Consider the following 27,574-nt stretch of genomic DNA (forward strand, 5'->3'; position numbering starts at 1 on the left):
TGAAATCCTCTGTCGTCACCTGCACCAGCGTGTTTCTGACAGCAGGGGGTGCTGCTGTATCCGGACCAGATTGTTTGAACCCGCCCCCCTCCTGTTTTATTTTCCACATTCATTATATTTTCCCTTTCTCCCACATTAGCACAGATCCTGATGATCCAGAGGGATCGTGGGATCCACAGGAACCTGGTTCAGGTCAGAACCAGAGCGGAGCCTCTGTGCTGCACACAGATTTGTCCCTCCAGGATTTCATGCAGAACGTTATGATTTGTGACGAAAAGTTGCAATAAAAGTTTGGATATTTTTCAGTGATAATTTTCAACTGATGGCAGTAGGAGGATGCACAGATTTAGCATTTGTTTTTCAGATTATTGAAAGTACTTTGATGTAACCCAACAGGAAATGCACAGCACCGATGAAACGCCTTAGTTAACAGTGCGTTTTGCTTAATTTCTTTTTTTATTTATTCATCTTTAGTTTTAACTTGTTCTTTCCAACAACTGAGCAAACAGACGAGAGCTGAAGCCCGTTTGTGTTGGCGTTGTGCATTTTGGTTTATTTCTATATAAAATAAACTTTTTTTTTTGCCATGTAGACATGTTTGTGCCAGAAAAACCCTAAAACCTTTAAACTTAAATAATTGAAATTTGAATTCAATTACCTTAATTGAATTTAAAAGCAGCGTTTTTCGTAGATTGTACCATTACATGAATATAACCAACTAATGTTGAAAAGTTAAACTTTCCCTATAAAAAAATAAGTGTTAAGATTTAATCAATGATTCAATTTATATCATAATTTGTGGCTGACTATCCGATTCATAGTCAATATTCAATATCCAGTTAAATCTGATTCACTATCTTAAGGCTGATCCAGATCATCTTTATCCAAACTTCCAGCAGTGAGAAATTCCTGCTACTGAACAGTGAAGTTTTCCAGATTTCTTCCAGATCATCAAGTGTAAATGAAATTTGTGTCAAAACAAACAAGTAAACTGGAATGAATGGTAAATCCATTCACATTTTAGTTTCCTAAAGTTCAGCCCACTGTTGTTTTTCCACATCCAAAGAATCCAAAGAGAATGGTAAATGGTGTATACTTATATAGCGCTTTCTACCCTCTTTCCAAAGGCCCAAAGCGCTTTACAGTCACAGTCCCATTCACCCAGCCACACACTCATTCACACACCGATGGCGGCTCCACTGCCGCCAACCTCCCACCAGAGGCAAGGTGGGGTTCAGTGTCTTGCCCAAGGACACTTCGACACAAGAGAACATTCTTAGAACATTCTAGCACACTGGATGGTCACATGACTTGCTAAATTCAAAGTCTGTCCACACATTGGACTGGAATGATGGACTGATCTGTGTTTGATGATGTCATGTGTGTCCGCTGTGATGCACTTGATCGTTATGTTAAAATAAACCTATTGTGTCTCAATCCAAAAGATATTTTTTCAAAATTGCTGTAAATCTTGTGCTATCTTAGATGACCCCCCCCTTACATTGATGTGTTCCCCCTACCATGACAAAGGTGGATAAAGGTGGAAAGATTTCTTGTAATCCATGGACACCAGTGAAGATCACAAATCATTGAAGAAAAAAGGTTTAGCGCACTTTCTAGTGGGTCTAGATGACCCAACTCCCAATGTTAATACCACAAGGGTTTCCATTGGGAGTTGGGTCATCTAGACCCACTAGACAGTGCTCTGAACCTTTTTTCTTCAATGATTTGTGATCTTCACTGGTGTCCATGGATTACATGAAATCCTCTCCACCTTTTTCATGATAGGGAGAACACGTCAAAGTAAGGGTGGGGTTAGAGGATAGCACAAGGGTTAAGAATGAGGATTTATAAACCTAAAAAATCCAACTAATTTAAGATATTCAACTGAAATGTCATATTTGATATTCAAAGTGCCAAAAAAAATCGGAGCTCTGGACGTGACACTGAAAAATAAATAAATGACTTGTTCCCTCAAATAAGTAGAACAATTCAGCTTTTCAGGCTCACAAAATGCTGAATTGTTTACACAAAATGAGGGACAAGTCATTTATTTTTTAGTGTCGCGTCAGGGGCGCCGTAAAAAATGATGCATCCTTCATAAGATTGCAGATTTAAAAAAAACAACCTTTAGCTGACTTTGCAAAGGAGCTTTATTTCTGTAATTAAAACATGACTTAAGAACTTTCTTGCCTCGCATCAGAATATGTGCTTCAATACAAAAACTAGTCATTCATGTAAGAAGAAAAAAAAGTGTAAAACATTAAAACATCAGATAATGAGGGAATGACACTTTCTGCTTTCTACTTCACTTCTAATTACTGTAAAAACAGGATTTTCTTTACAGAAGACTAAAACAAACTGACACATAAGCACAATATTTATAAATACACCCAAAAAGAAAGGACTAGTCCCAAACCTATGAGGCTTAGACGCTTTAAAGCTCCTAATGGCACATCGCCACGACTTCTGTCTTTAGTTTGGCAACGCTCTTATTTTGAAAAGGGTCATTCATGGCTACAAGATATTCCCAGAATGTCTTCAATAGTGTTCTTGCTGGAGTGGTCAGCTAAAGTGCACGAGAAATTGCAGATTTTCTTAGAACATCTGACAACAGTTTGGCGGGATGACGGATATTCCTGGAGAAAAATATACATTTCTATACATATGGCTAAAAAGACACTTTCCACTGTGGAGTTTATGACACTTGTGTGGTTTGTTCAACAGACCAAATACATTCATCTTAGTTTCCAGAACAATAAATAAAAACATCTGTTCATCGACACAGTGCATTAATAACTCCGCGTGGTTAACTCTGACGGCGGATTTAGCAGAACCTCAGCGCACAGATAAAGGAGCACAACAGAAAGAAAGTCCAGATAAGCGACAAAAACCTCCTTCAGATACGACAGCAGCGACATAAAATGCTGCTGTTGAGTTTACCTGGATTTGTCGTCTTTTTTCTGTTAAAAATGCGATTGTTGCCGAGCAGCTCCTAAACCTTCCTTTTGGGACTCGGTCAGTTAGAGAGAAAAGAAAAGAAGCCTCCACTTCAGTCAAACCAAAGTCAAAAAGCATTTTAACCAAGAATGGAGGAGCTGCAGTGGTTGGTTTTCATGGGTTTTCTCCTCACTGCTGAGAGGAAAAGCTGCCAGTTGTCTTGCTGCTGAGCTTAAAAACCAAAAGCACAGACGTGGATGCAGCAGCTCAGCTTGAGCCATGGGGTGAGCCTCCCGTCCTTCATTCTCATTCAAACCTAAGCGTCCTTTCCCGCGTCTCCTTCTACACGTTGTGAACTCTGGTGGCGGCGGCTGTGGCAGAGCGGTCCAGCGTTGAAGCCGCAGAGGACCGCTCCCTCCGAACATATCTCGGCTTACGCACTGCAAAGGATAGAGAGCAAAAGTTAGACGACGGCAGACAAGAAGTGCAAAGATCGGAGCTTTCCGTTTACGGGGGTTTTTTTATGTCTCGTCATTTGCAGGCCTGTTGCTACCGCCACAAACCTGAACGCCACAAACCCTCCAATCTCAGAGACTTGAATCCACGGGTGTCAACCTCTGAGTCTCCAGGCCGTTTGGCAGTTTGGTTGGAATGCATGTTGGACAGCGGCCATCGAGGCCTGGATTCTGACACCCCCGCTAAACTAGAACCTGTTCAGCAGGATCACAAAGTAAAAGTCTACAGAGAATTCTTACCTGATGAAGAGGGAATCATGACAGCCTTTAGGAAAAACACACAGAAAGATAAGATGAAAAACATTGAGCCTTTGATGGTTTAAATGTTTTTTTTTAAATTTGTTTAGCTTCAAACCAACTTACAGTTTCACTTGGTTGAAAAATGAACGCTGAAAGAAAAAAAAACCGAAATGAAAATTATTTAGTATTGCTCCCTAGCAAGGCAGCCATATTTTTCAAAGTTTTTCTTAAGATACTTCACAAAAAACATTCAGAAAGAATATGCACATTTTGCTTAAAACCCAGATTGACACAATGATCTAAAGGTGCTGACGGGGTCATCTGAAGCTACGTTAACTCCGCCCACTATGTCAACGTGCATTAATGCGCTTTCAGGCTGCCACTTTCAAAACGCTCACATTCATGCGTCGCAACGCAAGTTTTTACAACGCTTTTCCGCCTCAACACACAAACCGCGTGGCCAATGAACACGGGATGCAGGTCCAACTTTGACCAATCAGGGACTCTCATTTAGTAGTGACGTATGGATGACGCCTCCTTTTAATTCACAGAAGAGCCAACCGTTTGAAAATGGATCACGGAGAATAAAAATAATTGTGTTTTGGACTCGGCCGGAATTCTATGACACCAAGTCTATCGTGTATCGGAATAGAGCTGTGAAAGAAAAAGCCTAGAGTGACATACACAAGATTTGCACCACTCTGACATGTTGCACCAAGCCTCTTCTAACTAAAGGTGGCAGACATGCGCTAGTAAAGAGTAGAAGAAGAAACAAAAAAAGCAGAAGCTTCTCCGTTTTGGTACAGAGTGAACACCATGGGCTAAACGCACACGTTTTAAGAACCTGCATTTGGACAGGTAACGTGAGACGTTCAAGAACACTCTAAATACAGAACCTGCATTTAAAGTGTTCTACGCAGCTTCAGTGCGGAACAGAAACCAAGCAAACGGTCCTGAAATAATAAAACACTTTGCAAAAAAAAAAAAAGGTTGGCAGCAGAAATATCCAAAATCAAGTTTTTGAATTAAATGACAAGGAAAGAAAAAAAAAATACGGGCCAGAACCAAACGATGTGTCAATGCCACGAAGATTAGCTGAAAAAAATGAAGACGATAACATCTGGGTCGGGTTTGAACCCGGTGTTTGTGCAGCCGGCTGCCTCACACAGCACAACAAGTCGATTTTTCCCATGTCCCAGCGCTGGATGTGAGGAGCGGGAAGCAGCCTTACCCTTGTTCCGCCGGTAGAAGATGTTTGGGAGTCGACTGGAGCGCTTGAGGTAGAAGAATAAGGCCACAGAGAGAATGAGGAACAAACTGATCAACAGGGTTCCTAGAAGAAGAGATGCGGCCACACCGGGTCCTCCTGTGCAGAAACGGCTAAATCAACAGTTGAAACTTCCACAGTTACAGCAAAAGACAAACTTTTCTACGAGCTAAAGATCTAAGATGATTAGGCCTGCTAAATATATACCGCAAATTTATCGTTATCGCAATATCCAGCTCTGCAATAGGCATATCGCAAAAGACGGCGAATATCGCAATAAATCGTAAACCCAAAATGTGTTAAAACAATCTTATGGAAGCTTGATGCTTTTAACGAATCAAATAAATCCCTTTATGCTTTCACCAATCAGATGGACGCCTTCCCACTGTTGACCAATCAGATGGACGCCTTCCCATTGTTTACCAATCAGATGGAGGTCTATTATGTGAGATGTTTGTCACCTTTGTCGATGAGGGTCATTTGGAGTGTAATTTTAAACTGTTGCAATGAAATGGGAATGATGTTTTTGGCATTTTTCTATTTTTTTATAGACCACAAATCACATCGTTATCGCAATATTAATCTCTAATATCGCATATCGTAAGTTTTCCTCATATCGTGCAGCCCTTAAGATGATCATAATATACTGTTTCCTTGTTTATCGCGGGGGTTATGTTCTAAAAATAACACGCCGCAGCCTAAATCCACAAAGTAGGATTATAGTCGTTTCTTTCTACTCTTTCCTCAGACAGACATGAACATTTTCACTCTTTCCTCTCGTCTTTAAACTCTCAAAGTTCAAACCCTCAAAGAAAAATATGTCTTAGTTTTATGGAATGAAAACAGAGATCTGATCGCCAGTGAAGATTTCTGCAGATTTGGCAAACTGAACGCATGCTGAACCAGAGGCACGGCACGGAGGAGACTGATTGACAGGCTCTGCAGCCAATCAGGATGCAGAACACAGTCCACTGTAGGAAAAAAAACACAACAAAAACAATAGCATGCAAAACTGCACTGATGGCGATATGGCGAGGGAATGCCGTCCTTTAGGTCTACACTACAACCCGGAGGTGATGGAGCTTTGATGGACCCTTTACTCACCAATTTTAGGAATGACAGTAGTTACTGTTGTGTGATTTCTGCGTTCCACCGTGTAGTCTGAAGAGGACAAAACAACGGCACGTTAGAACCCGGTTTCAGCGTCTCTGCTCAGAGTAGAAAACCACAGGAAGGGTTTTTACTGTAGGTGCAGACTGTGACGTTCTCCAGGAACGCAGCAGCCGAGTCGCAGGAAATGCAGACGGTGTTGCTGTTCTCCAGAACACGAAAGAAACACCCTGAAGGAGAATTCAAGAGCAGATTCACACATTTCATCCTCTCTCTGCATCCACGTCCAAATCCAAACGACGGAAAACCCTGCTGAGATCAAACTTTCTAACATCGGACCATTTCTGGAAGCTCCAAATCAAGGCCAGAGAGCCAACCACTACACCATCATGCACCCCCACTGTAAAAACATTAAGAGTCATAAATATACCATTACTGTGTCTGAATTCCCACCCTAACCCCTAAATACTAAAAAATGATAAAGTGTGGCACTATGTAGTGCCCTGGATTTTAAAAGCGTTGATGGTTTATTAAAAAAATACATTTGAATAAATTTTCTTTAAAAAAATTGTTCCCACGAAATGCATTATGGTCTATATTCGCTAATCTAGTGAGCAATGATGCACACTGGTTTTTCACAGAGACTTCTGGGAAATTTCTAGGGCACTGAATTTGGACAGCACTACAAAATGGTGAACGCACTATATAGGGCACTATGTAGTGCACTACCTGAGGTTGTGTCCAAATTCCTTCCCTACTCACAGTAGCCACTTCATAGTACAGAGGTTGCGTTTAAAAATGCTTTAGTTTTTCACATTTTTATGCAATCTTTTATTTCAACCCATGGAATAAAAGCTGAAAGTCTGCACTTCAATGGCATCTGAGTTGTTTTAATTCAAATTCACTGTGGTAATGAACAGAAACTAAATTAGAAAGAACGTGTCTCTGTCCAAATATTTATAGTCCTGACTTTATATTAGACTGCACTACTCCAATACCGTTTGATTCTTTCTGGCTTATCTTTGTCTTTACCTTTTCCATTTTTGTTTTATCTTCCTGATTTATATGAATTTATTTGTAGTAATTGTTGCTCAGGCCACTTGGCCATGGCATCCTTTACAAAAAGAGGGATTTAAATCTTGGCGAGACTTCCTGGTTAAACGAAGGAAAAAAACAATCGAATTCAGAGGTTTTCTGCAGCTTGGTCCTCCTCAGTGCAGCTTCAATGCTGAGGTAGATGGTTTGTCAAAGCCGTAGTATGAAATGATGATTCTAAGCTTCAATTCCAACCGGATATTTTAATAAATGAAATGCAGAGAGCTTTAACTGATGTGGCTTAATCTTTGTTGAAAAAAAAACAAACAATCATTGTAGTTTTTTTTAAAAAGACATAAGTTGTGTCAAAATGCCTTCTCTACTGTGTCTCTGTGCAACTATTTATGGTCCTGGCTGTAATTATTTTCTTTCTTTACTTGAGAATGATAATATACAGTAACTATGATCAACTACTTTAGGTTTACTCTGATCTTTAAAATGATATGTTTAAAAGTTTAGTTTAATCACAGTAAAAATACATTTGTGTGTAAAAAAAAAGACACATTACTGCAGGACCATTGTGAGATTTGTGGATATTTGCTGGAGGATGTGAACATTAAAGCTTTAATACTTTTTCCTGCAACCATAAATGATTTGTAGCAAAGAATGTTTTCTAACTACCGGTAGAATAAACATAATTGCAGATAAACTAAACTCAGGAGAAATGATCCAATGCAGAGGTCAGCAGAATACTTGGCTCTTTCCTGGTCCGCTCAGGAAAGCCGTACCTGGTTCACAGTGGGTGTCATTGGAGCAGGAGCTGTTGAGTCGCTGCTTCTCCCCGCAGCACTCCAGCGAGTTGTGATGCAGGGCCTGCAAGCAGACATTTGGGTTGGTACCGCAGAAGGAATGTGGGCTCTTACGCTGGCTAACGTCCACTCTACCTTTGTTACGGGCGTCTCGGGTCTTATGAGGATTACAGTGGCGGCTAAAACCAAGAGGAAGGAGAGAGCCATTCCCAGACCCTTCAAAATAAAGCATAGTTTAAGTTAGACATGAATAGCTCAGCCACAGAACGAGGCATCCAAAAGTCTCCCTTGGTGTCCTGGAGGCTCCTTTCCTTTTATTGCAGCTCTTTGACTTTAAAGAAAAATGCTTTGAGTCACTCATTTGACACAGGATGCATTTATTTTGACGGGAATTTGTATATGCAGCTGTCTAAAGCTAAATAAACTACAAATGTTATGCATATAGAAAAATACCACACTGTCAAGATTCAATTCATTGGTGTAGATATTTAAAAGCTACAGTGTATAAATGTATGTCTTAATGGCCACAAAAACAAAAAAAAAATTTCTGTTAAATTTAACTGCTAAAATGAATTACAGTTTACTACAGTTTATCCACGACTGTACGCTCAGACCACTGACACCCCCCACCTCTTTAAGCCTAACCTTGACCTGAACCCTAAGGTTAACCCTTACCAGAAGCTGGGGAACGCATGGTGCACTGGGGTTCTGTCCTCTATTCCTGATCATTATTTATCATTTAGGTCTCCATCCCTCTGTTTGGTGCAGTGCGAGTCATGTCTTGTCCGTCTGATTCCAGATTCCGTGCCCCTGTACCTGACCGTGTACCTCGTCTCTACTGTGGCTCCTAAATTTGGCTGTGGACCCTGCCTCTGACTCGCCTCGGGCCCCCAGCCGTCCTCCAACTCCATCTGGATAAAGATCATCTACTGGACTATTTAAACATGTGGTTGTAGAGTTAGATTAGCTAATTCCCTCTAAGAGTTCTGGTGCATCGCCTGTCCGTCCTGGGGGAGAATCCTCCTTCATGTGGACAACCCTGAGGTTTCTTTTTTATCCAGAATTCATTTTTCTTTTTAGGAGTCTTTCCTTACCGAGAAGGAGGCTCTAAGGGCAGGGATGCCCCGTTTAGTTTAGTTTAGTTTAGTTTAACCATCAGCTATTGAATTCTATGACTTTATGTTCCTTATGATTCATGTTTATTACACAATTACTGGCATTACTGCCATTGAGACGACTATTGTTGTAAATATGGGGCTATAGAAATAAAGAAGAAAGAGGAAAAAGTCTCCTCCTAATTAACTAAATAATAAACAGCAGCTTTTTTTAATAGGCAGAAAAGCTGCCGTCAGACTGTGATCAGCACAACACAAGCCTGTTGTTAAATTGTTAACTCCACAAGTCTGTTCTGAATGTTTTCTTAAGTTTAAAATTTGTTAAGACACACCTTCTGAAATGTAAACAGGCAAAGTTCAACACAACTTTTATCACCTTTGCTCTGGGAAAGTCAAATTGTGTTCAATGAAGAAGAATCTTCTATTTCATGTAGAGAAATTAGCTCATCATTTAGTGAATCAAAGGCAACCGCCTAGCTAACATCAGTCACGACTAAAAGAAACACGCATGAGCGGAAAATACGACATAAACGCAAATAATAAATCAAATTCAATTCCAATGAATGAATTAGAGAACCACTGTAAAAAACAAAAAAGTTACCTCACTCACAGAGAAAAAAAAAAGTGGCTCCGCTCCTGCCGGGTTCCTGGGTGCGGTCTCGTCACGCAGCAGGTCTTGTCTGCCGTACAGGATTACCTCACAACACTGACATGTTTGTCCGGGTTTGTTATGAACTCACCTCCGTAGTACAGGAACATGCACCGTTTAGCTAGTGCTAGCTTCTTCTCTCGTTGGTTTCCTGCAGCTGATGTTACCTCCGCCGCATTGCCGCCCCCTAGCGGACATATCCGCTCACTACACCGTCCTCACAACCACCCAACATCCTGTCTTTTAAAAGCTTTGAAAGCTTTTAGTTTTTCTTTAGTCCCGATGTTTAAAATGCGTTCAAATGTCATATCATTTATCTATAAATGTTTAACGTCCTTCCTGATATTTTCATGCAAATACCCATCACTTACTCTCAATGAAATTCTCAAATCCTGATGAAAAAATCTTGACAAGGTGATGCTGTAAATCTATCTTACTTCAGCTGAATTGATCCCTATTTTTACTCCATTTTGAAGGGAATGTTGATTCATAGAATCTGTGATTCAATTTCTTTAGAAAAATTGTTTCAAAATGTAAACAGCAATTTAATTGCAAGGAAGGCAGTGAGACGAACAGGTCATTAAATAGTTTCCGACGGTCCATGAACGCAGCACGAGAGGGCGGGAATTCGAAGCGACCTCTGCCGGCTTTTCTTCACTTTCATGGGGATTCGTTAGTAATTTTAACGCCTTTAATTCTTTTTTTTAAACGTTTGTAAATTCTATTTCACACCCACTAGACTATGTTCAACCATATCATATATTTTTAGAGTAAACGTTTTGTTTAAATAATACGAAATGCTAATTTAGCTAGCTGTACTATTTATGCTATCCTCTCAATTCTCTGTTCAGGTGATGTTTGCTGAGATCATATGTGTTCTGTCACATTATTCTCTTTAAAACAGGTAAAAAACGCCATGAGTGCCATACGAAAAATAAAGCAAACGTTGGGAATTCCAAAGGAAACCAGGTGTTGCTAAATTTTGTTAATTGGCATAGACTGTTAGCCATTTCTTTTTGTTTTTCTTACTAATTTCTGTTGTTAAATCAAAAAGTTGTAGTTTAAATATTTTTTTATAAAGAGCATGCACAATACGTTAAAGGGTGTACATTTGTTCATATGAAACCTACAGTGGAGGAAAATCGATGGACAGAAATGGCTCTAATACTGGTTTGACAGATTCTCAGCTTCTCTTTGGCTCTCAGTTTTGGTTTGAGAATTCCCAGAACACATCCCAGGATCTGAGTCTGTCATCCAGAAACTCCCAGCAAAGTTTACAAGAGGTGAGTCTGAGAGTTGAAACATTTCCTTCTTTTAGCCGGCTGCTCCAGGCCTAAATTTTGATATGTATCAGGAACCAATTACATGTCTAAAATTACTTTTAATGACAACTGTGGGGAGATTTTGAAAGATATATGAAGGTAAATGCAAAGAAACATAAAATAAGAAGTTGTTGATACAGTGTTTTTTTTTTTTTTTTTTTTTTCCTTTTTTTTTTTTTTTTTTTTTTTTTTAAATAACTTTATTGAACAAATGCAAGTATACAACATGAAGAACAATCAATGCAGTATACAACATACAATCAACATACAACACAAACAATGTTAAACAGCCAGGGGAGTCGATTCAGTAAATATTTGCAGAGAGTTACAAATTTCAATAGTTCTGAGAGCTTTTTTGTTGGAGGAAAAGGATATTGATTTTATGTAAAAAGTTACATCTTTAATGAATTGTGGGAAGTATGGTGTTTTATTAGTGAATTTACATTTATGTATGTAGAATTTTGCCAGAAGAATTAATAAATTTATTATAAAAAATACCTTTTGTTTTTTGGGGGTCCTGAAAAAACAAAGTAATACATTTTCCCATTTCAGGGAGAAATCTTTGAAGACATGAATAAGTTGATACAGTGTTTACTTAACTGAAAAAAACCAGCATAAAATAACACCTGAAACTAGAGCTGGACGACATGTCCAAAAAATAAAATCTTCGATTTTTTTTTCTTTCATTGCAAATTCGATTTTTGATTTAATCGATTTTTTTTTCTCCCTGCTTTTTTATTTATTTTACAAAAAATACAAATGAAGGAATATTATATTTTACAAAAACTTTTATTTTAACATCTCCTTCGGAAATTGGCTTTAACACCAGGTTCAACTAAACACCAGTGGTCAAATGTTTGCAGAACAAAGCAGCAGATGTTTTGGGAGCTACGGCTAGCTTGAGCATCTCAGAAAGAGAAATACTAGAACGCACTCGGCAGAGCATTTCTGGTCTCAACAGCCATGAAACGGATCACTCACACCATCCACCCACCGTCATTCCTCCTTCTCTTCAACTATGAACCAACCTCCTCATTGGACTTCCTCTAGGCTCCAACCTACCAAAACCCTCACTGTTCTTCCTCTCAACTTGTCCAAATCATCTCAACCTGTTTCCCTGCATTTATCTCTGAAATATCTACAATGAGCTGTTCGTCTTAAGCCACACATCACACCTGAAACCTTCCTCCACATGTCCCAGCTTGCTTGCACATGACTCTCCACCTCTTTTCCATGCTTGCTCTGGATTGTCGAGCCCAAGACCTCCATCTTCTTCCCCTCTGCTCCCCTCTCATTGCTACACAGATACTCTGTTTTACTGCAGCTGACGTTCCTTTCCAGAGCTAGGCTCCACTTCCTTAGCTGTTCCTGCTCTTCCTCCCTGCTCTCGCTGCGGACCGTAATGTTTTTTTCACATTTTTGTTTTATTCGTTTATTTGACAGGAACATTGCACATTAAAAAGCATCTTTGCAAATGCACCGCAGTTAGCCAAAAGGCTATTTTTCATCTGTTGTCCCAGTACAGGTGGTAAATTTGTCTGAAAACAATGAGAAATTAACCACAAAACAAAATGTCAACATAAATAAGAGTCAACCTTTTAAATCAAGAAAAGGGTAACAATACAATCTGAATATAAATAAGCAAAAGAAATATATAACATAAATGTCATCTGTAAACATCATGGTCCATCATGGTCTTCCAGCTCTCATCCATGTCCTGAACTACCCCAATATCCTTCTCTACTCCAAACCTCAGCTCCTCTGTCTGGATCCTGTCATAGACTTTCTCCAGGTCTACAAAGACACAATGCAGCTTCTGACCTTCTCTGTTCTTCTCCAGAAGAATCCTCAGAGCAAATATTGCATCTGACGTTCTCTTTCTCTGCATCAAACCACACTGTTAGGCACAAATGGGCTCATCTGACCCCAGCTTAGCCTCATGTAAAGAAAATTAAGAAACACATACATTTGTACTCAGTTTTTCACAATAATCATGTGTGAGGGGCATAACTGTCCATCATGGATGACGCAAACACATTTCATCCTGTTTTGTGTCTGTTCAGGGAAGTGACCCAAAGTTTTACCGCAGTTACCTCCTTAAACCTTTGCTGTTTGGAGACTATAAGGACAAAACCAACACAATCAGATCACTGGATCAGTTTGAAGAAGACAAGAGGAAGACAAAAGAAAATAATGACATGTGAGTATTTTGCCATTCTCATAGTAATAAACAAGCTTCAATTGAACCTTTTTTTATTAGTGTTTTTTCTATGCTAACAGTGATTTCTTAGCCAGAGAGTCACAACATGTCAGAGAAACTCTCTGCAGTGTAAGTTTGGACACACATCCCTTTTTTCATCGTTTTTCTCAGTTAAACAGCTTTCTTAACAAAACACAACCTCGTTCTACAGATTCACCAATTGGTTGCCAGCACCAAACAAACCGTCTGTCAGGCGGTCTTTGACAAAATCGACAATTTTGCATCAACATGTAAGCCTCTTAATGCACATTGAATATCTAAAGTATAGTATGTATTTGACAAATGCTGGAATGCATGTGGCGCTGATCTAAGGCCCCTTGACCAGCATGTGTGAACCACCAGCAGGTGGCGCTCTTTGTTCAAATATTTGAGAGGACTTGTGCTCTCTAGTTTTGAAGATGCTGCATGCATTTTTGTGGGTTTAGTGCTCCTCTTTGGTTTGTCATTCATGCCAGTGCAAAGCAGTCTGAAGAATCTTGTCGGTGACATTTCCCAAAAGTTTGAGACTCTGGTGGCCAAAGCAAACTCTCAAAGGGACGTCATATCCCAGCTGGAGGAAAAGATGATGGAGGTAAAGATGGAGGAAAGTTTTCTAAATCTTTTCAGTTAGAAGAAATGCAGTTTATTTCAAAAAAAGAATTGACTGAAGATTTGATTTTGTAGAAAGGAGACATCACAGCAGAGCTTCATGGCCATCTGCAAAGCTTAAAGAATAGTTTGGACGGTATAAGAGAGGAACAGGAGAGAAAAATCCACATGCTTGAAGAGGCTGTCCAGCTGCTCCAGACTTTAGCCTCTGAGCTTTTGGCCAAACCCACCGCTGAGGCGACGATGCACAGCGCTACCCAGACCTCGCCAAACCTCGAACAGCCGCTGTCGAACCAAAAACAACCTGAGAGAGCTGGTCTTCAGGTCCCGGCGCCCCCTCAAGACCACAAGCAGGTCTTCAGAAGAACGAAACCCGGCGCCAGAGGTCTGAGGAGGCGCAAAAAGAGGGCACTGGTTCTTCCCCAGAGGAGCAAACGCACCAGCTCGGATGAAAACCGCCAGCCCCTAAATGGCTGCAACAAACCGCAGAGACTTTCAGAACCCGTCCACAGGCATCAGAGAGACAGCCCCAGCCCAGGCAGCAGACGTGGAGGAGTGGCGGGCTGTTTCATCACGCCGCTGAGCAGCTGGTCTGTGGACAGCAGCGGCTCCGAGTGCTTCACAGCCATCGAACCCATCCTAGAGAAGCTGTCCGCTGAGCCCAAGACCTCAGGAGGCTTCTGGCAGCTGTTTGATTCTGAATGATTCTGGTTCAGAAGTAGTGTCAGAACATTTGATTCTACATTTATTGATCTGCTTTTAACCCCACAAAATTATTTCAAGCATCATTTATTTAGGGCAAAATGTGAATGATGCAGCCACACTTTGTTTTATTTAAAATATGAATGTATAAATATGTACAAGTTAAGCTTTTATTTGTGTTGGAAACATTAGTGGTGAATCTAAAATCTTCACTTATTTATTTAAGTCCTGTTAACGTTTCTTGATAAGGTTTCATTAAACAACCTTGAAAACTGTTTAAATCTTTTATTTATGCTTCAGTGTTTTTACAACTTAGAAATAAACATGACATGAGACTGAACTGGTGTTAAATTGATTTAAAATGGCTCCACAGTCGACATATTTTACATTATTTTGAAAATAATTAACTGAATATAAGGACTTCTTCCTTTCCCTGTTAAAGATCCACGAACAAGTAATGAGCTTTATTTGTACATAAGAAAACACTTTATGTAACACAAGGCAATACCACAACTTTTTCCATATAAAGGACAAAAAACATTTAAATATACTGTACTTTTAAAGAGACTAAATTCCTTTTGTTTAGATTCATTTCATATTTTTTAATTCATAATCCAGTTCAATGATTTTCTAAAGAAAGCACATGTAAAACACTTATACTTTCCTTTATAGAATTGACAACAAAAAAAATGTCTAACTTAGAGCCAGTTAGACTTGATGCTCTCTGCGTTGATGGCAGTATATTTATGAGGCGTCATTTTAATGCACTTTGTTTATTTCCATGGGGGGTTTCAACTACATTTAGTTGTTTTGTGGATGTTGGACAGCTGCTGGACAGTGCTATCTTAGATGACCCCACCCTTACATTGACGTGTTCTCCCTACCATGACAAAGGTGGATAAAGGTGGAAAGATTTCATGTAATCCATGGACACCAGTGAAGATCACAAATCATTGAAGAAAAAAGGTTCAGCACACTGCCTAGTGGGTCTAGATGACCCAACTCCCAATGTCAAAATGCGTACGATAGCACAAGGGTTTCGTTAATGACTGCAGGTCAACATATAAAGTGTTGGTTAACCCCTCAGAACTGTCTGTTCTCTATGCTAAGCACTAAGTTGACTGGCTTTGGCCCAGCATTAAGTGCATTAATCATTCATTTGCATCACTAGTTTTCCTCACACAGACTTTGATCTTACTGTGTCACACTTTGACCAAGTCCGCAGGTGGGGGGGTGAGACCCCTCGGGTTCAGGTTTGCTACCAAGCAGACATCATAGTTGTCGTGCATCACAGCGTTTCGGGCCACCACAGTCCAGCGGTCCTCCTGGGGATCCAGCTCCAAAATGTCTTTCGTTATAACGTCATGTCGACCTGAGGAGGGTTCATAATCAGAACGTGTCACAGTTAGAACCCTGATCAAGTATTTTCACGCTGCACATGGCCTTCACTACCTGCTCCCTTGTAATATCCACAGATGTAAATCCTTCCACCCACCACGCCTGCGTTCGAGGCTTTGGTATGCAGGGAGAGCTGGGGACACGGGAGACGAGGTCCATCCCTCCAGCAATCTCCATCCGGGTTGTAGATCTCTACGACATCCAGACAATGACGTGACTGACCACGATCTACGCCCTCACACCCAATTCCTCCTTCAAGACAGGCCGTGGAAATGAAAAGAAATAGTTCCCATGATTGGCATCCATGGACAAAAGTCAGATTAGAAATGGACTAGTATTGAAACTGGAGCCAAGTTCCTACCGATCACGTAGATTTCACCGTTGAGTGCTACAGCACTGCAGCGGTACTTTGAGTACTTCATGGGACCCAGCTCTGTCCATTTGTTTGTGTTTGGATCATACTGGAGCAGGCGGTTGCTGAGACGATCGGGCTCGTCGTCCATGCGATACGACTGAAAGGTGGAGGAGGTGGTGAATGGAGAGGAGAAGCGCACACAGTTAGTCTGGTTTCATACAGAACGTCTAAGAAATGTAAACAGTGCCTAACTACATTAAGACCTTTAAACACCTGCCAGGTGAGACATTTGTACCTGTGGGGTGAGACCACCCATCACATAAAGGACGTCTCTCATTCGGACCAGACTGTGGTAGGCTAAAGGCATAGGGAGGGGGGCTGCACTTCGCCAGGGTCCGCCATGTAGGGACCATCGCTCCACACTGTTGGTGATTAGAAACTGGTTCTTCAGCTTCATCTGTCCTCCCAGGAGATACAGGGTGTCCCCAAGTGATCCCAGAGCATAGGAGTCGCGGTACTCTGCAGATGTCAGGGGCTCCCAGCTTCCTTGAGCCTCCACTTTATACCTGGAGCCAATCAGAGACACAGTGCCTACCATCTGTGACGTATGAGTTCACCAAGGCAATGATGTAGAAAAGGCTTCTCACCTGTAGATCTCAACCTTCATGTCTTTCTGTCGGGACATTCTTCTTGCACTTGCCTCTCCTGCTACAACAATGTTGTTTCTTTCTGTCACGACTCCAGCACACACGTACCCCAGAGCTTCTCCATAGCGAGGCGAAGTGATGTAGTAAGTCCGGCTAGTCGATGGAGCATAGCAAAAGCTGCACTCGGCATATTTACCATACCTTGACCTGATCCCTGAAGTGTCATTTCCAATGCAGAGCAGCAGGTCAGTGGTCTCCATGCCATACCGGAGCTTGATTTTGCGTGGTGCAGCTGCGGGATGCATGGCTGTGGCCTGCAGAGCCTCATTCATCATCTCAAGACACTCAGCATCAGCTAGCAGGGCAGTATTTCTCTTCATAGCTTCTCTCAGGTAGTCAGAGTTTATCAGCGGCAGGCGGACCTTTCTCAAAAGCTCCGGAAGATGCAGAGCTCGTCCCTCTTGATCACCTAGAGGGTTGTGTTTGACCCAGCAAAGAACCACGTCCAAGATGGTTTCTTCTTGCGACACATTCAAATCATCCGAACTCAGAAGCTTTCCCAGCTGGTGGGCCTCCAGCTCCAGAATCTCATCACTCTGACACACTTGGGCAAAGTTTTGTCTCAAGAAGCGCTTAGCATGGTCTGCCAGTTCCTCTGCACCGAGGTCCCGGGCAAAATAATACACACCTAGGCAGTTGGATGGATCCATGTTTTCAGTCATGTGCTGCTGACAGCGCATGAAGACGTCATCCATCTGAAGAAGAAAAGCGGCAACGGAGATGCCCTGCACGCTGGCATTGGTGAGATGAAGATCCGAGCAGTACATGTAGTTCAGTAGCAGCGCCAGGCTCTCTGCCGGGGTGTCGTGCAGGAAAATCTCTCTGTTGTTGCACTCCCGCAGACCACATGTGAACATCACGCGGAAATACGGACTGAAGGCAGACAGAACCACTCTGTGGCAAGGGAAGCTGATGCCCTCAGCAACTAACACCACATCTGTCAGATGTTCAACTTCCCTCATCTTCCTCAGCTGGTCAAGCAGCACCAGCCCATGTTTGGTACTATGATCCATTTTCCTGTAAACTATAACAGTTCAAGAGGATACAGGATGCTTTCACAACCAGGGCAAACAGCAGTTTTGTCTCTGAAAAACAAAGACAAACCAAAAAACTGGATTATTATATAATCATACTCTGCTTTTTTAAAGTGCATACTAGTCTTTTAGTTCCTTTTACTTGGAAGTGCTCTAAAGCTTTGGAGAAAAAGTCAGAGACCAGACTGAGAAGATTTGCAAATGTTCAGAGACAGAAGGATGATGAGTCTAGAGCTTCCAGAGGTCTAAAGGAAGACCAGAGAGGAGGTTTCTGGATACAGTGAAGGAAGACATGAAGGTAGCTGCTGTTAGAGGAGAGGATGCAGAAGACCGGGTTAGACGGAGGAAGCTGATTGGCTGTGGCGAACCCTGAAGGGAAAAGCCGAAAGGAAAAGAAGAAGACTTTAAAGTGCTTTGAAAAAAACTGTAAACATGTATTTTTATAGTTGTCCAAATGTTACCCAGTGTGAAAGGGCTGTCCTGCAGATTTCTCCATATGAAACTTTTTAACAAAACAGACAGAAAATGAATTATTAACCGATTAAGCAAAGAAATACTTTAGTTCAAGAAACCCTTACGACTTTGAGTTTATTACTGTTGAAATTCCGTATATTTTATTCATAAAAATAATCAGAAACAAAGTTATTTTTCAAGATTTTTACACATTTCCACAGACTCATGGAAAAATTAAAAGTCAGCAACAGCAAACAAAAATGTGCAACAAGAAGATAGTTAAAAAAAAAAAAAAACTCTCACCAAAGTTGTGGGCTTCTCTTGACTTAAGTAGTTCCTGTCTGTCTATGCAAGCCGACAAAGAGACATGCTTTTCTCCAGGCTCAATGTTGTTTGTGCTGCAGGACTGCAAGTCAGAAGGTTTGCGAGGTCTGAGCAAACGCGAGGCAAAGGCATCCTCTCTGACGCTGCTGCCCTATGAGCTGTTGGCCCAAAATAGACAGTGTTGTTGCTGGCAGAAAGTGGGTCACTGGGCTTTGAGAAGTCATAAAGGATTTTTTTCCTTTCAGAGCGTCACATTTGAAGACATGAGGATGTACTTCACACTTTGTCTTGTAATTCTTGTGTATGTGTGTTGTTTGTTTCTTTTGTTTTGTTGTGTAATCCTCCATGAAAGTCTGGCTGAGTTTATCACGTGCACGCTGAAGGGAATAACCCGCTGCACTCAGCATGGATTCAAATTTCATATTAAAGTGTTCAAGCAAACACCCTGTTCCTTGGGATCGATTTGTTCCCACTAAGCTTCAACATTTCAACTCGTGAAACAGCTTCAAAACTTCATTTGTTGTATATTTTGTGAGGTTTTCCAGATAGATAAGTGCTTGCACCACTGCACCTGAAGATCACTTGTACATTAGGCTTTTAGTGATTGCAAAATCCGTCTTTACATTTTCGTTTGTGTTACTTTTTTAACCTTGTGCTATCCTATGGGGTCAAGATGACCATTGACGTGTTCTCCCTACCATGACAAAGGTGGATAAAGGTGGAAAGATTTCATGTAATCCATGGACACCAGTGAAGATCACAAATCATTGAAGAAAAAATGTTCAGAGCACTGTCTAGTGGGTCTAGATGACCCAACCCCCAATGTTAAAGTGCCTAGGACAGCACAAGGGTTACTGGTAAAAACCAAGAGAATGGAAAATAGTAGTCATGAAAATTCTGGCTGTAATCACATCCTTTGGTCGATCAGCTGCAACGGTTCTCTCCAACACATCCTGATGGTGGTTAACCATTAGGCAGTGGGGTTTATAAAAGCAGGTGAGAAAGCGCTTTTGACAGTGTTGTGCGAGCCTCTAGTCAAATTCAGTTAAATGGACTCCAGACGCAGATTTGGAAAGTACAAGGTGGAGCGGGAAGTGCTGGATGAGGAGCGACTAGAGGAGTTATCTCAGAGAAAAACCTACTCTGACATCCACCCACCTCTAACTAAACAGCTCAAAGAATCATTCAGGTAATGTAGGGCTGTATCAGAAAACAATGCTTTATCTTTTTTATTTTATTTTCTGATCTTCCTGGTGTTTGCAGATGTACTGTCCCAAAGTTGAAGCGGAGTTTAGTGAGCAGCTTTCCAGTGCTGTACTGGCTGCCCAAGTATTCGGTCTGGGATTACGGCATGCCAGACCTCATCTCTGGGATAAGCGTGGGCATAATGCATCTGCCCCAAGGTATGACCAACAGAAAAACATTGAAAGCAAACCTGCAAACCTTTGTAAATCAACCAAACACTACTGGTGTTTTGGACAGGCATGGCGTATGCACTGCTTGCTTCCGTGCCACCTGTGTTTGGACTCTACTCTTCTCTCTATCCAACATTAATCTACTTTATTTTTGGAACGTCCCGTCATATTTCGATCGGTATGTATCAGATTTCAGAGAAACACTTTTGTTTCACGGTCATTTGGTGGAATTGCAGTGTTCGACTTCAGCACGTCTGCTCCCATGTTCAGGTACATTTACCATTCTCAGCATCATGGTGGGCAGTGTTACAGAGAGACTCGCTCCAGATGTGAATTTTACCATAACAAATGGGACAAACGTCACAGAAGAGGTCGATATAGCTGCCCGTGACCTGTACAGGGTACAGGTGGCGGCTGCCACTACTGTTCTAGGAGGACTTATTCAGGTTTGTAAAGAAAAAAATCAAATTTCTAGGTTACTGTGAATCCTCACAGGTGGTGTGACGTAAATGCGACTTTGTTCATAGGTGTTTTTGGGAGTTGTAAAGTTTGGATTTGTGGGAACCTATTTGTCCGAGCCTCTGGTTCGGGCCTACACAACAGCTGCAGCAGCACATGCCGTGGTGGGACAGCTGAGAAACAACTTTGGAGTTTCAGCCAAACGCTTTAGTGGCCCGCTGTCACTGATCTATGTGAGTATTTGGCAAAGATTTTTTCTGTAGCCGCAGTTACTGACTTTGCTGCCATTTTGCTCTTCTGAATGCAATTGCTTGAACATGCCATTGATTTGCTCACCTCTAAGCTACAAAATCAAAAAACACCACAAATGGTTATGTTTGCAAAATATCACACACATTCAGGAGATCTTCTACATGTGTTGAGTAAATGTTCTCTACAGCCAAAAATGTCTGTAAGATGTCAGGACTTGGAATGCAGTAGTGACCGTCTTTTGTTTTTAAGACGCTGGTGGACGTTTGCTCCAAGCTGCCGCAGACACATCTCCCTACACTGGCGGTCAGTGCCGTGACCATGACGCTTTTAATCGCAGCCAAAGAGCTCAATGGGTTCTTCAGTTCAAAACTGCCAGTGCCTGTCCCGGTAGAGCTCATCACGGTCAGTTCACACGTGGAAGCACTCTGGGCTTGTACTGTCGAATCACTTCTGGGTCCTGTGCTGATGATGCAACACTTAAGAAAGCTCAGAGTCAGTGGAAAGAAGCGGCTGAATCAGCAGCGGAGCACTCTGGATTTATGTGCTATACAGCAAAAAACTGTAGTTTGTAGATAATATTTAGTCTAATATCTAGTCTATGATTGACCACATTGTAATGATTGATGCTTTGGGCCAGAAAAGAAGTGCTGTTTAATATCTGATCTGTATGTTTATCTTGGTCACTTTAGATCATAGCAGGGACTTTAATATCTTCATATGCTCACCTGCGAAGCAACTACTCCGTTTCGGTTGTTGGAGAAATTCCAAGTGGGTGAGTGTAATGCTTATTTTATCTTTTTTTTAGCTTTTACAGAGGTGACATGTTTTTTTTCCTCTTGTGAGTCAGTTTACGAACTCCAAACATGCCAAATGTTTCTCTTTTTGGAGAAGTCATTGGGGATGCTTTTGCACTGGCTGTTGTGGGATATGCTATGTCCATTTCACTTGGTAAAACATTTGCACTAAAACATGGATACAAGGTGGACAGTAACCAGGTGAGCTTCCATCAAAGTAGCTTCTGCTTTAACCAATTTATCCTTTTTTTAATACCAAGTTGAACTTTTTCTTGTTTTTAAATAAAAACTTACTGCAGGAGCTTGTTGCGCTTGGTCTCAGTAATGTGGCAGGAGGCTTTTTTCAGTGCTTCTCCGTCTGCGCTTCCATGTCTCGGAGTCTCATCCAGGTGACTACTGGAGGTAAAACACAAGTAAGTGGAAAATGGAACCACATCTTCTATGTTTAAGCTAACCTTTTTGGTATGGGGGATAATTTTCTATTAAAAGACTTTTACAAAGCTGCATTTCCAAAATCAGTGAAACAGAAGTATTCTTTCAAACAAAAAAACACAGCTGCCCTACAGTTTAAAGACCAGCACTGACTGTATTAAGGAACTGGACTCAGTTACCCCTCCCTACTTAAATTCCAAACAGGAAATACCCCCTGGTTCCAAGAAGCCAAAATCCCGTAAACTTCTATTGAGAAATACACAGCTGTCACTCAGTCATTCTATTGGTCAGAATAAACATTCGTACTCTCACTCACCCTGATTGGACAGAGTGGTTGCCTTAGAAATGTTGACTCAGATTGGCTCCAACCAATCACTGCTTACTGACATAGTCTCTCTACAACATGTCGACATCCATATCGTGAAAAAAATGGCGACTGAATTGACTTCATTTGGTTAGAGCCGGAAATGAGCCATTTTCTGCGGGTGATCTCAGTCCAGCTCTCATTACAGTCAATGACCAGCATCTAACTTAGCTCAGGGGGTTATTTCTTATACAACATCAATCTGTTTCCCTCTGAACATTTGGAGGATGAAATGATGAAATTATGACAAATTGGAAATCATTTAACGTTTATTTAGGAAAAAACACAAATGTCCCTAGTAAAATTTAAATTATTTCACTATTTTTCTATTCATTTCCGTTTGAAAGCTTTTGTAATTATCGGTTTTGATGTTAACAATACATGCTGGCATTTGATCAAACTGCTGTGGTGAGAACGTTTCTTCAGTAAGGAGCGCTTTTGTTGCCTCTGCAGTCCTCTTAGCTGAAACGATCTAATATTTGCACTGAGCTTTCACTAAACGGTGTGATCCATCTGCTTTCTGACAAAAAAAGATGACCTCTCAAGATCTGGGCTTGCAAAGAGAAAAAAAACAACGTTGAGGAAAAAACTGTGCATCATTGGTGCACAAATAGTCAGTGTTACTTCACAGTAACTTGCATAAAGACTGAAACTGAGCTTGCTCAAAGGTTTGTGGAAAATGACAGACTGTGTGTTGTGCTTTCAGATGGCTGGACTGGCCTCAGCTTTAATTGTGCTTGTGACTATACTGAAACTAGGGGCGCTGTTTCAGGAGCTACCAAAGGTTAGTTCACCTCCTCACTCATTTCTGTACATTGTATGCATGGCTTGTAAAAGCAGCCATACATTTTGATTGACCCTGTCTTTTCAGGCTGTCCTCGCGTCAGTCGTCCTTGTAAATTTGAAGGGCATGTTCAAGCAATATTCGGACATCGTTACTCTGTGGAGGAGCAATAAGACTGATCTGGTAAACACATCACTACTACTTTAGCATTAAGTATGTGCTAAATCAACTCTTCATCCTTTCTCTGTAATATCCAGGTGGTGTGGTTGGTCACATGGGTGTCAACAATGCTGCTAAATCTGGATCTGGGTCTTGCAGCATCCATCACCTTTGCTCTGTTTACAGTTATCTTCAGAACTCAGCTGTAGGTTTCTCATCCACCTTATCACAATGCCTTTTTCTGCATTTTACTAGTCATTCAATGTTCTTGGGGGGGAAATCCTTTGGCATCATTAACGGATGTCAGATAAAAATGGAACCATTGTGTGTGAGGAGAATGCAGGCAAAGATCTGAGTGTTTTTGTCTTCTGCTCTTCAGACCAACATATTCAGTTCTGGGAAACGTTCCCAGCACAGAACTGTACGTCGACATGGAAACACACAGGGAGGTGGGACAGATGGCTGCAGATTCATTAGCAAAACCATTTCTGCTGCGGTTGCAAAGAGAACAAATTGTTTTTCTTCTATTGGACAGGCCAGGCAGATTCCAGGAGTCACCATATTCCGTTCATCAGCTACAGTGTATTTTGCCAATGCTGAACTCTACCTGGAGGCCCTGAAAGAAAAGGTTTGCTCTTCCTAGTGGTCATCTCAGCTGCAGATGGGTTCTATTTATTGCTAAAATAAAGAATGTCATTTTGTGAAGCTATGTGGTGTTTGTCTTTGGTTTTAGAGTGGGCTTGACATCACCAAAATGATCGTTTATAAAAGGCAACAAGAAGCCAAACAGAAAAGGAGAGAAAAAAGAGCCGAGAGGAGGGCGAAGAGGCAAGCCAAGAGAGAGGTACTATTCAGGAGAAGTTCAGCGCAGCTACACTAAAAGGCTGTTACACATAAATGAAGAGTTGTCATTTTTTTTGAATGCTTTGGCTTCAGAAACTAGCTCAAACGGCAGCAAGAAATGTGTCTGTGCTGCCGGATCTGTTTGTGGAGGATGAGGCTGGCTGCTGCACAGAAATGTCCATGGATGGAGTCATCGCAGAAAAAGAGCAGCAGCGCTGGAGCGAGAAGGAGAACGGTACCGTGTTTGTCATCCCACCTTCTCCTCGGACACTGGACGGCCACTGCAGGTGGGAGTACCTGAAAGGTGGAGATCCGGATTGCTCCAGTTTGGGCTGGATGTCAGAGCTGCAGGACGGGGACACCACAACTCTGGGCTCAAGCAGTGAAGACACCCTGAGTCGAGACCTGGAGCGGGTCTCCCTGGGGTCCCTCGGGAAGTGGACCTGGGACATTCACTCCATCATTCTCGACCTTTCCACAGCAAACTTCACCGACACAGTGGCCATAAAAATGTTGAAAAATGTAAGTAAATCAGCAAATCAAACACAAAAAAGGACAAAAAATGTTCTAACTTCATTGGTCATCTTAAAACTCTGGGGAAAAACCTCAAACTGTCCGTCTGATGCTCTGTACACACCGGGCATGAGACCGCCCCATGGTGTTTACACTGGACAAGCATGAGGGGGCTTCTTCTACTGTTTTTTAGCACATGTGATTGACTGGCCAGAAAACACATTGTTCTTTCTGCTATCAAAACTCATTTTATTATTATATCATTATAAAATTCTCGATTCTGATTGGCTGACGGGTGTGCATTAAAAAGTGATAACCGCACGGCTAAAAAAAGTTCCAGTCACATAGCCTAAATGTTCTGTATCACTGCGTTGCCTTCTTCAAAACAGACTTTTGCTTCATCGTCTGGACAAAAAAAAGTGGTAAGAGGGGAACTTTCTCTCGGATCTGATGCTTTATTTAACAAATCGTGGTCATCAGCATAGATACAGCTTTTCTTTGCTGCTGCACTCGAGAACGAATAGTCCTCTTTTTCTGAAAAAAACAATCCAAACCGAAAAATAACAAGAATAAAGTACTAGAAACTAATTGAACATTTTTTTTCTTTTTTAAGTGACCACAGTATAAGCGGGTTAATGGCCTTCAAAGTGTGCATTATCAGAAAAGAACGCACTTTGCGGAAGCAACCGTCCTCCGCTTCGTGTTGGCCGGTTGCTTCCGCAAAGTGCGTTCATTTCTGATAATGCACACTTCATCAGCCATTAACCCTTACATAAAACAGAGAGGAACGGACATGGATAAATAAAGTTATTTAAAATAATTGTAAAAGGTTTTATTTGTGGGATACATATTTTCTTGATAGATTTTCCAAGACTTCAGTGAGATCGATGTGGATATCTACCTCGCCGGTTGTCAGGGTGAGTTAATACTTTCTCTTAAATCCATTGATCTGCAGTTCGATTGTCACGATAATCCATTGAATCTGCTCTGCTCAGAGTCGGTGGTGGAACAGTTAGAACGGGGAAACTTCTTCTCTGAGACCATCACAAAGGGAAATCTTTTTGCTTCCGTTCACGACGCCGTGCTGCACTGTCTCAACAATCGAGGAGCGACATCCCCTCCCAGATTTGACCCCTCAGCAGTGAGTGTTGTAGAAAACTCTGATTCACAAAACTGTCGTCTTTTTCAATGGGAGCTGAAAGGCTGTTTTGTTTCAGAACCTGACCAGCAGCACAAAACTCTGACATCTTCAGCTAGTCAGGAAATTCAGAACCGAAGACTGGGGAGAGGATGAGGAGCTAAAAACTTTTTTTATAAAACAAAAACAACAAAAAGCAATCTGTGAATCTTATGTAAAAAAATAAGGGAATAGGATTTTTTTCCTGCTTTAATTTTCCTCGTTCATTTCACTTTTGTCTTAAAGGAATATTTATACAGTTTGTGTTAAAAAAAAAGACTAATACCAAATGTATGTGAGCTGAATTGACCTTTTATTCACTGAAGGGTGAAGAGACAGTGCATTCAAGAAACCTAACAAGGCCATGAAGAACATCTTGTGCATTTTAAAATTCTTGTGCGTTTTCAGGAAAGCAATTGTGGCGAGTCATAGGGTCAAAGACAAGGCATCATGCATCACACAGAGGATGTGTGGGAGATTCTCATCGCTGTTTTCAAATGCAGTTATTTCTGAGGACGCACACCTAAACGTTGAAAGGTTACACATGCAAGGTTATGGTCCAAGCTCTCCAAGGTTAGGAAAGGTTTTGTGCAACATTAAGGAGAACCAGAGAGGCAACAACGCTTTGGAGAGCATAAAAAGGACTTGAATAAATGTGTAAACAGACTGTTTCTATCCTAAAAGGACCTAAAGAAGGTGTCAGTTTAGGTTTAATACAATACACAGAATTCTCTAGACTTTGACACATGAAAAAGAGGCAGTAAAGTGGTCTGATGCAGCTACATGCAGGTGTAAATCCTCTTAACTTTGACATTTTTTTTAAAAACTACTATTTTTTTCAGAGGCTGTAGTGCAACACTTCTATGGAAAAGTATAGGAAGTAGAAAATAAGGAAGAGCAGTTTACAAAATCCTCTCTTTACTGTTGCATAAACACACTGTGACCTGATTCCCTGAATAAATCCAGGGCCACATGTATGAGCAACATGTGCACGTCGAAATATACCGTCTTTCTGCACATACATTCATATTTACAAAGAACAAACTAAAGTGCATGGATTATTTTAAGGAATCTTACAAAAATAAATAAAACAGCACAGTTCGACAAGAGTTTGGTTCAAATCTGAAACTTTCTTCTTCATTTTTTAAACATTTTATCGTTGTTTAACTGTGATTGTAATACAGATCTGCTGCTGCTTGGAAGACTGGTAACCCCCTTATAGACCAATGAAAATCCCGTCTTTGGTGATTTGAACAGGTTCTTGTGGGATTCTTCTGATGATGGAGACACATATATAAAATAAAATTCAGCTCTGGGTATTTCTTCTTTATTCAAATCGTTGTGAATCAGGAGCAGAAGAAATGTTGTTTGAAAAAGAGCTTATTGCTTATTTTTGATGTTGAAAATACACAAGTTGGGCGGGCGGACGAGGGGGGTTTCTCCACACCAATTGCCCTGCCCACAACTCAGAGGTGACTTTCTAATAAACTCCTGCCGCTCTGCAGAAACTGTGTCCTAGAAAACTACACCGGTTTTCTGATTTTTTAAATTCCCACTAA

The 27,574-nt window shown here is 41.2% G+C and overlaps 4 protein-coding genes across 10 annotated transcripts; 2 read left to right on the forward strand and 2 right to left on the reverse strand.

The window, feature by feature from the left end:
* Positions 1-2,135: 2,135 nt before the first annotated feature.
* c5h1orf159 (chromosome 5 C1orf159 homolog) lies at positions 2,136-9,857 on the reverse strand. Of its 2 annotated transcripts, none has more exons than XM_004068573.3 (9): positions 9,633-9,857; positions 8,052-8,132; positions 7,896-7,980; positions 6,207-6,302; positions 6,067-6,123; positions 4,927-5,061; positions 3,819-3,844; positions 3,696-3,720; positions 2,136-3,380 (listed from the first exon to the last, which is right to left on the reverse strand). In XM_004068573.3, exons 2-9 carry the CDS (start codon positions 8,121-8,123, stop codon positions 3,283-3,285), a joined length of 594 nt encoding a protein of 197 aa, XP_004068621.1. In that variant the 5' UTR covers positions 8,124-8,132; positions 9,633-9,857; the 3' UTR covers positions 2,136-3,282. The 2 variants fall into 2 exon arrangements, with proteins under 2 accessions (XP_004068621.1, XP_011472995.1); XM_011474693.3 differs by having other exon boundaries at positions 9,642-9,856.
* A 392-nt stretch (positions 9,858-10,249) lies between these two features.
* Positions 10,250-14,827, forward strand: ccdc36 (coiled-coil domain containing 36). Of its 4 annotated transcripts, none has more exons than XM_011474699.3 (8): positions 10,250-10,352; positions 10,585-10,651; positions 10,813-10,963; positions 13,066-13,202; positions 13,283-13,331; positions 13,414-13,492; positions 13,718-13,833; positions 13,926-14,827. In XM_011474699.3, exons 1-8 carry the CDS (start codon positions 10,343-10,345, stop codon positions 14,553-14,555), a joined length of 1,239 nt encoding a protein of 412 aa, XP_011473001.1. In that variant the 5' UTR covers positions 10,250-10,342; the 3' UTR covers positions 14,556-14,827. The 4 variants fall into 4 exon arrangements, with proteins under 4 accessions (XP_011473001.1, XP_011473000.1, XP_023810522.1 ...); XM_011474698.3 differs by having other exon boundaries at positions 10,267-10,356; positions 10,585-10,649; XM_023954754.1 differs by having other exon boundaries at positions 10,329-10,390; positions 10,585-10,649.
* kbtbd12 (kelch repeat and BTB domain containing 12) lies at positions 14,823-18,961 on the reverse strand. Of its 3 annotated transcripts, none has more exons than XM_020703060.2 (8): positions 18,803-18,961; positions 18,508-18,548; positions 18,228-18,415; positions 16,953-18,097; positions 16,601-16,871; positions 16,312-16,462; positions 16,005-16,202; positions 14,823-15,924 (listed from the first exon to the last, which is right to left on the reverse strand). In XM_020703060.2, the coding sequence occupies exons 4-8, from the start codon at positions 18,023-18,025 to the stop codon at positions 15,755-15,757; spliced, it is 1,863 nt and encodes a 620-aa protein (XP_020558719.1). In that variant the 5' UTR covers positions 18,026-18,097; positions 18,228-18,415; positions 18,508-18,548; positions 18,803-18,961; the 3' UTR covers positions 14,823-15,754. The 3 variants fall into 3 exon arrangements, with proteins under 3 accessions (XP_020558719.1, XP_020558718.1, XP_004068622.1); XM_020703059.2 differs by having other exon boundaries at positions 18,189-18,415; XM_004068574.4 differs by lacking the exons at positions 18,228-18,415; positions 18,508-18,548.
* Positions 18,962-19,690: 729 nt separating this feature from the next.
* On the forward strand, positions 19,691-27,467 carry LOC101155595 (solute carrier family 26 member 6). Its single transcript, XM_023954753.1, has 19 exons — positions 19,691-20,012; positions 20,087-20,226; positions 20,306-20,416; positions 20,509-20,684; positions 20,766-20,930; positions 21,199-21,351; positions 21,639-21,721; positions 21,797-21,944; positions 22,043-22,156; positions 23,246-23,323; positions 23,411-23,506; positions 23,581-23,687; positions 23,862-23,931; positions 24,018-24,110; positions 24,216-24,326; positions 24,419-24,847; positions 25,701-25,755; positions 25,834-25,979; positions 26,056-27,467. The coding sequence occupies exons 1-19, from the start codon at positions 19,873-19,875 to the stop codon at positions 26,080-26,082; spliced, it is 2,442 nt and encodes an 813-aa protein (XP_023810521.1). The 5' UTR covers positions 19,691-19,872; the 3' UTR covers positions 26,083-27,467.
* The last annotated feature ends 107 nt before the right edge of the window (positions 27,468-27,574 follow it).

The sequence above is a fragment of the Oryzias latipes genome, chromosome 5 (genome assembly GCF_002234675.1).
Source record: "Oryzias latipes chromosome 5, ASM223467v1".
Taxonomy (NCBI): domain Eukaryota; kingdom Metazoa; phylum Chordata; class Actinopteri; order Beloniformes; family Adrianichthyidae; genus Oryzias; species Oryzias latipes.

Bases quoted from the DNA above. Each gene is read 5' to 3' on its own strand.
- ccdc36 (XM_011474698.3), top strand. From the start codon at position 10,282: ATGAACGCAGCACGAGAGGGCGGGAATTCGAAGCGACCTCTGCCGGCT. The intron at 13,332-13,413 runs GTAAGTTTGGAC...CTCGTTCTACAG, and splicing joins TCAGAGAAACTCTCTGCAGT to ATTCACCAATTGGTTGCCAG. The intron at 13,493-13,717 runs GTAAGCCTCTTA...CATTCATGCCAG, and splicing joins CGACAATTTTGCATCAACAT to TGCAAAGCAGTCTGAAGAAT.
- c5h1orf159 (XM_004068573.3), bottom strand. From the start codon at position 8,123: ATGGCTCTCTCCTTCCTCTTGGTTTTAGCCGCCACTGTAATCCTCATA. The intron at 7,981-8,051 runs GTAGAGTGGACG...GTCTGCTTGCAG, and splicing joins CCGAGACGCCCGTAACAAAG to GCCCTGCATCACAACTCGCT. The intron at 6,124-6,206 runs GTAAAAACCCTT...TGTCCTCTTCAG, and splicing joins CGTCACAGTCTGCACCTACA to ACTACACGGTGGAACGCAGA.
- LOC101155595 (XM_023954753.1), top strand. From the start codon at position 19,873: ATGGACTCCAGACGCAGATTTGGAAAGTACAAGGTGGAGCGGGAAGTG. The intron at 23,688-23,861 runs GTAGGTTTCTCA...TCTGCTCTTCAG, and splicing joins GTTATCTTCAGAACTCAGCT to ACCAACATATTCAGTTCTGG. The intron at 24,848-25,700 runs GTAAGTAAATCA...TTTTCTTGATAG, and splicing joins CCATAAAAATGTTGAAAAAT to ATTTTCCAAGACTTCAGTGA.
- kbtbd12 (XM_004068574.4), bottom strand. From the start codon at position 18,025: ATGGATCATAGTACCAAACATGGGCTGGTGCTGCTTGACCAGCTGAGG. The intron at 16,872-16,952 runs GTGAGAAGCCTT...GATTGGCTCCAG, and splicing joins ATGAAGGTTGAGATCTACAG to GTATAAAGTGGAGGCTCAAG. The intron at 16,203-16,311 runs GTAGGAACTTGG...CCTGTCTTGAAG, and splicing joins CGGTGAAATCTACGTGATCG to GAGGAATTGGGTGTGAGGGC.